Source organism: Diplotaxodon limnothrissa, linkage group LG20 (assembly GCF_057381915.1).
Source record: "Diplotaxodon limnothrissa isolate DT_005_m linkage group LG20, D_limnothrissa_male_GT1.1, whole genome shotgun sequence".
Taxonomy (NCBI): Eukaryota; Metazoa; Chordata; class Actinopteri; order Cichliformes; family Cichlidae; genus Diplotaxodon; species Diplotaxodon limnothrissa.
The window spans coordinates 14,998,124-15,004,441 of NC_140615.1; the positions used below are offsets into that span (position 1 = coordinate 14,998,124).

The 6,318-nt window shown below is 40.6% G+C and overlaps 1 protein-coding gene across 1 annotated transcript; it reads left to right on the forward strand.

Annotated features, from left to right (window-relative positions):
• The first annotated feature begins 3,730 nt into the window (after positions 1-3,730).
• Positions 3,731-5,161, forward strand: LOC146610709 (uncharacterized). Its single transcript, XM_085344319.1, has 4 exons — positions 3,731-3,796; positions 3,919-4,068; positions 4,303-4,398; positions 4,847-5,161. Exons 1-4 carry the CDS (start codon positions 3,731-3,733, stop codon positions 5,159-5,161), a joined length of 627 nt encoding a protein of 208 aa, XP_085200445.1.
• Positions 5,162-6,318: the final 1,157 nt, after the last annotated feature.

A 6,318-nucleotide genomic window follows, 5' to 3' on the forward strand; every position in this document is an offset into this window, starting at 1 on the left:
CGACAGCCAGTCCAGCTGTGGCTCCATACATCGGTTGTTAAGCTCAACATGGAAATACTATGCAAACATAAAGAGATGAACTTACACACTTGCTTTACTTCTCTGTGTTAGTTTTCTCTGAGATTAAATGCAGCGGTTTGGAAGCACGTAGCGAGGCTTCAAATGCTAAACCAGACTGCTGACAGGTCTTGCACTCAACAGCTCTATCAAGTGAAGCAACTTCTTTTCTGAGTTAATTTCAGTCCTGACAAACCTCACTCTCAGTGCCTTTTGATCTCACATTTTTGGCAACCACTGAGTTATTCTCCTCCACAGTTTACAACCATTATTTTTTTCTGCACAAAAGACGTTGTGCAATGCCAATCCTACTTATTTCCTACTGCACCCCTGACTGTGCAGGTGCGTTCAAAAGCCCCCTCCCCCGCCCGACTATTCCTTAATGCCAATGTTGTGGCGGGAGGGACGATTTCTCAACTTAAAACTGCAGGCGACTGTACAGTGAACTTTACAGCTAACTACAGAGAAATTGCCTCGTTCCATAATTTGTTAGTACAAAGTGTGCCACAAGAACTAAGCTAAAAACATATGACATTTTAACGCATCAATACAATTACTCTTTTAATAGAGCAGTAGCTAATAGAGCACATAGCTAGCTTAAGTCAAATTCATGACAAAGTTCAGAGGTGTACAACTACTTAGACTTCTTTCTCCATGTGCACACGTCTTAAAGAGTCAACATGCTTTGACTGAGGTAAAAAAATAAAACAAAAACGACCGTAAAAGGTTTACTTACCGAAGCTAGACCACCTTTATATGAAGTTGTGCGATTAACTTGAGCCCGCTTGCAGCACACAAAGAGTCCGCTTCTTCAGTCCGCGTGCAAAATGGTGGCCTGTCCTAACGCATGCGCAAAATGGCCCAGCAGGAGGCTATGAAAAACATACTTAAGCATTTTGAGCTACATTTAATTAACTAAAATTAATTGGATTAAAACGCAGGGAATGTATTCTGGAGTTACTCGAATTATATATGTAGACAGGAATTACTCATTTGAATTGAAAAGATATACCAAAATATAATATGCTATATTTAAAAGGAGACAATATCACTTTTTTCAGTGCATGTGCGGCTGTGTGATATGTGTCTGTTTTTAGACGAGGCAATTAGAGGTAATTACAATGCGACCGTATCCACCGCCAGCTTTGCCTCGCTCTGTTCCAGCAGCTGTACCATGAGAGGCAAGCAATGATGCTTTTTTTTCTCTCCCCTCAACTCTCTCTCTTTCTTTTATCAGGTATCTCTTCATGGTTACAACGAGCCACATCACAGTGACACTTGAGTACAGCAGAGGGAGTCACATTGCCGCCAGGCGATTGAGACCGGAGAGAAAGGCAACAGAAGGAGAGTTGGCTGGGGGAGTGTTGAGTGATGACAGGCAAACAGGGAACTTTTTTTTGCTGTCTTTCCATGATTGTTCACTATTATTGGAGGCCATTGCGAGGAAGACAGTTGCAGTTAATAATTCCGATGATTTGCTTGTAAGAAAGCTATGGTTTCTGTCATAATTTGGTTTATACTGCATGAACTTGTCATATTTGTATCAGGTCCACACTGTAAACCCGAATGTTCAAAGTAATTAAATAGATTAAATAGTGTATACTCAAAGTCTTTAAAAAGTTCTGTTAACTTAAATATGTCAAGTTCGTGTAACATGTTCTTCTTTTTGAGTAAATGAAACTAATAATATTTGATTGAATTGAACTATTTCTATATTAAGTAAGCATCACTTAAAATCATAACTTAAGCACAACGTAAGACAGTTAAGTTAGGACATATAAGAATGGTAAAGTCCTGTTATTTTTGTTGTTTCAAGTAGGTAGGATTTAATAATAAACTTAATTTATGTAGCACATGCTAAAATACAATAAAATCTCAAAGTGTTTCACCAAATAAGTAAAATCAAATTGTCTTAAATGCATTAGTGGAAGACAAAATGTATCCATCCATCCATCCATCCATCCATCCTCATCCGCTTTGTCCGGGGCCGGGTCGCGGGGGCAGCAGCCTAAGCAAAGAGGCACAGACCTCCCTCTCCCCAGCCACCTCCTCCAGCTTATCCGGGGGAATACCAAGGCGTTCCCAGGCCAGCCGAGAGATATAATCTCTCCAGCGTGTCCTGGGTCTGCCCCGGGGCCTCCTCCCGGTGGGACATGCCTGGAACACCTCACCCAGGAGGCGCCCAGGGGGCATCCTTGTCAGATGCCCGAACCACCTCAGCTGGCTCCTTTCGATGTGGAGCAGCAGCTGCTCTACTCTGAGCCCCTCCCGGATGGCCGAACTTCTCACCCTATCTCTAAGGGAGAGGCCAGCCACCCTTCGGAGGAAGCTCATTTCTGCCGCTTGTATCCGCGATCTCGTTCTTTCGGTCACTACCCACAGCTCGTGGCCATAGGTGAGGGTAGGGACGTAGATCGACCGGTAAATTGAGAGCTTCGCTTTTACACTCAGCTCCCTCTTCACCACGACGGACCGGTGCAGCGTCCGCATTACTGCAGCTGCAGCCCCAATCCGTCTGTCGATCTCCGGCTCCCTTCTCCCATCACTCGCGAACAAGACCCCGAGATACTTGAACTCCTCCACTTGGGGCAGGAACTCATCCCCGACCCGGAGTGGGCACTCCACCCTTTTCCGGCTGAGAACCATGGCCTCAGATTTGGAGGTGCTGATCCTCATTCCCGCTGCTTCACACTCGGCTGCGAACCGTTCCAGTGCGAGCTGGAGGCCCTCACCCGATGAAGCCAACAGAACCACATCATCTGCAAAAATCAGAGATGAGATTCTGAGGCCACCAAAGCGAAAGCCCTCCGCCACTTGGCTGCGCCTAGAAATCCTGTCCATAAAAATTATGAACAGAACCGGAGACAAAGGGCAGCCCTGGCGGGAACCCCCACCGGGAACGAGTCCGACTTATTGCCGGCAATGCGAACCAAGCTCTTGCAACGGTTGTATAGGGATCGAATGGCCCGTAGCAATGGGCCAGAAAAAGACAAAATGTATTTATTTTAATATTCATTGTTTGATCAATGTATCCTACATATATATTTTAAATTTTTTCCGTAAGTGTTGAGCAGCTGCAGGAATCAATTTTTATTCCGAGTTAATCTCTGATTTACCCTCCGCCGCGGGAGGCGGCGCTAATGAGCATTAATACGAAACACATAAAGAAGTAAAGGTATATGGGCGGGAACAGCACCAAAGAGGCAACATGGACGACTGGAGAAAGTTGGACCTAACGGCAGCAACTAGCATCACTGGACTTACAGTAAGTTTTCAATGTTGATATTAGTTTATTGTTAAAATACGAATATTTAGTTGTATTTTGGGTGCGTGTCGAAAAGAATAGCAGAAATGTCGGGTCCGTGCTTTTTATGTGCTTTGCTGCTCTCCCCGAAGGAAACTTTGCACTTGCAGAGCTAGCATTAAGTTGTTGTAATGAGGGTCGCAGGCTGTTTAAAAAGTTAGATACTACTTGTTCTAGAGGTAGCGCCCGGTCACCTAGTATGAAACAAAGTGTTTTAATCTCTCTAAATTTTTAAACCCCCTCTCATGACTCAGAATAGTTGGGTCCAAACAAGCCCGTTGTCCCTGCAGTTACACAGCGGAGATACCTATCTGCAGTGAGAGTGCTTTTAAGCCGTTTTCTTGTTAGAAACGCTATATTTTAAACTATATGTGCAGGGTTAGGATTGTGAAGGAGCTCTTGGACCTCTGGCCTGCTCTAAAAATGGGGTCTGAGGTAATATGGATCAGCTCTCTTTAAAATGAAAATTGTAATTCTTACTCATGTGGCAGCTTTTTGCTGCTTTATAAAGATGTGCGAGATGCTTCAAATTGAACTGTATTGTCCTTCTGCTGTAGTTGTATGCAGAGTTTCAGCGGATTACAAATCAGAACCTGCCCAATACATTCTACGCTCTACTTGACCGCCATCTTCCTCGACTGATGACCTTATTCAGACGGAAGACAGCAGATGCCCTGGCTGAAATTCTAAGAATTCACAATGAACAGGTAATAATAGATTGTTACACATTTCATAGGTTGAACCAGTGGAACATTGGACAGGTTCAATGATTTAAATGAGCTTTTTGAATTTTGCTATTATTCCACTTTGTGTTTGCTATTTGTCTGACTGTATTAAAGATGTGAACAGGTTATTTGTGGACATGTGTTCTGATTTGACTGTTGTTGTTGTTGTTCAGTAAACTCACCAGTATATACAATTCTGTTTTTATCTGGAAATAGGAAATCCATGATATCCACACCAAGCGCACTACCGTTCTCCACGCCCTTCCTGTCTATCTGCGTGAGGATGTCTCTGGATTTTTCAGAACCTGCACTGTGAGTATCCTTAAGTATCTAACAGATACTACTGTGTATATAAACAGTGCATCAAAGTACAAACATGTATTTTGATGCACTGTTTGGACTTACCTTTGTTTAGTCTACCCATACGGTTTCCATGTATGGTCTTTTCTGTCTCCTCACTACGAATGAACTGAATTGGTGTTTTGTTGAAAGTGATAAGATGTTTAGTAAAACATTTTCCTGTGTATTTCCTTTAGCTTAGTTTCAGTCTATCTCACACCACTTGATTCTCTGGTGAATTAGCTGATTTATGTGTGCAGAACATGGATCTTCTGTTTTTCACCTCTTACAGTGAGACTCAGGTCTCCCTTGTAAAAGAGGTATTGGATCTCAATGGGAGTTGGTAAAATGAGAAATTATATGTCGTCTGTTGTATTTCTTGGGTTAGATTGTGATTAGTATCTCTTTTTCATCAATTCAGGACGAATCTGATGAGTTGGAGCTTGATGGTGTTGAAGTGGCCCTCTTCACTGTCATCAGTGACCATGACACGACAAGTCCAGTTCACTACCAACCTGTGAAAATCTCTGTCGTCATTGAAAGTGATGCCGTGTTCAGTCTCCCCAGATTTGGTGAAGCCTTCCTGGTAATGTTTGGACTGATCTATGCACTTCACCTCAGCTACCCCAAAGCCCTGACCAACACTTTAGAATTTACTCAAAAGATTTTACTTGGTCTAGAAAGTGGTAAACTGTCACCCAGGTTACAGACCCTCAAGAATGACTTGGTTATGTAGGAACTCATCTGAAAGAAGGATGCAGGGTGAAGCATTATAAAAGGCTAGTTCAAAGTTCTCTCCTTTTATCTAAATAATGCCTCAAAACGTTATTGCATTACTCTACAGGTGTTCAGCCAATAGGTCCAAACTATACAACGTGCCTTTGTTCTCCTTAACATAATGCAAAGCAACACTAATGTTTTGTATGTTTTAATGTTTTTCATAATACTATTTCTAAAACATTGTGGGCTGCGCAAGATGACCTAAATTTCACTGTTTGATACTGGTTAATGTAAAACAAATAGCATTGTAATTCACTCAAATTGCTGCCCTGTTGCCTTATTCAAATATTAGCCAGAGAGCCAAAAGCACATTTTGATATTATTTATTATTATTTGGCATTATTTTTCATTACTCTGACAGTTTTCCTGACTAAACAATTTTTGGTCTACTTATTTTAATTTATAAATGTTTTTGTTAATTATTTTTAACTTAATTAATTTAAAAAAAAATGTATTTAATTTCAACATAATGTGCTAAAAGGGAGCAGGCAAGATACTGTTCAATGGCAGATGTTTATGAATTTTGCATATTAAGTTACCGATACTCAGTGTAATTGAGGCAATCAATTGCCTCAAAAATTTTAAGTTTTGGGTCACATGTTTTTAAGTATAAAGTAGTCAACATATTTGACTAACGTGTACTTAAAATAATGACAACACAAACTAATAAACATTTGAGTTTTGTTAACATAAAAATGTTGTGGTTGTGTGCTTATTTTTTATAAGTTCTGTGAACTTATTCCTTTGAATTTGTAAACTTGAAACTTTAAGTCATATTAACTGCAAATATTTGAGTTGACCGTTCTCAAAAGATACAAGTACCATGTAATCCAAACTTTTATGTTCTGGAAAAATTTGACTTTTGAGTTGATCAACTCAAAAAAATTGAGGCAATCGATTGCCTCAATTTTTTTGAGTTCTGGTAACTTATTCGGGTTTACAGTGCAGCAATGCAGAAATGGAAAGGAACTCTATGGATAAAGGCTATTAATATTATTCACCAACTGTTTTAAATGTAACCACTTTATTAGTTGAATTTCTAAAAACATATCACTAAATATCACTAAATATCACTAAATTGTTTTACATTTTAATTAAAGTCCGGTGCCACTA

Excerpts from the sequence above, each read along its gene's own strand:
- LOC146610709 (XM_085344319.1), top strand. The coding sequence starts at position 3,731 with ATGTGCAGGGTTAGGATTGTGAAGGAGCTCTTGGACCTCTGGCCTGCT. Across the intron at positions 3,797-3,918 it reads CTCTAAAAATGGGGTCTGAG|TTGTATGCAGAGTTTCAGCG; the intron begins GTAATATGGATC and ends CTTCTGCTGTAG. Across the intron at positions 4,069-4,302 it reads TAAGAATTCACAATGAACAG|GAAATCCATGATATCCACAC; the intron begins GTAATAATAGAT and ends ATCTGGAAATAG.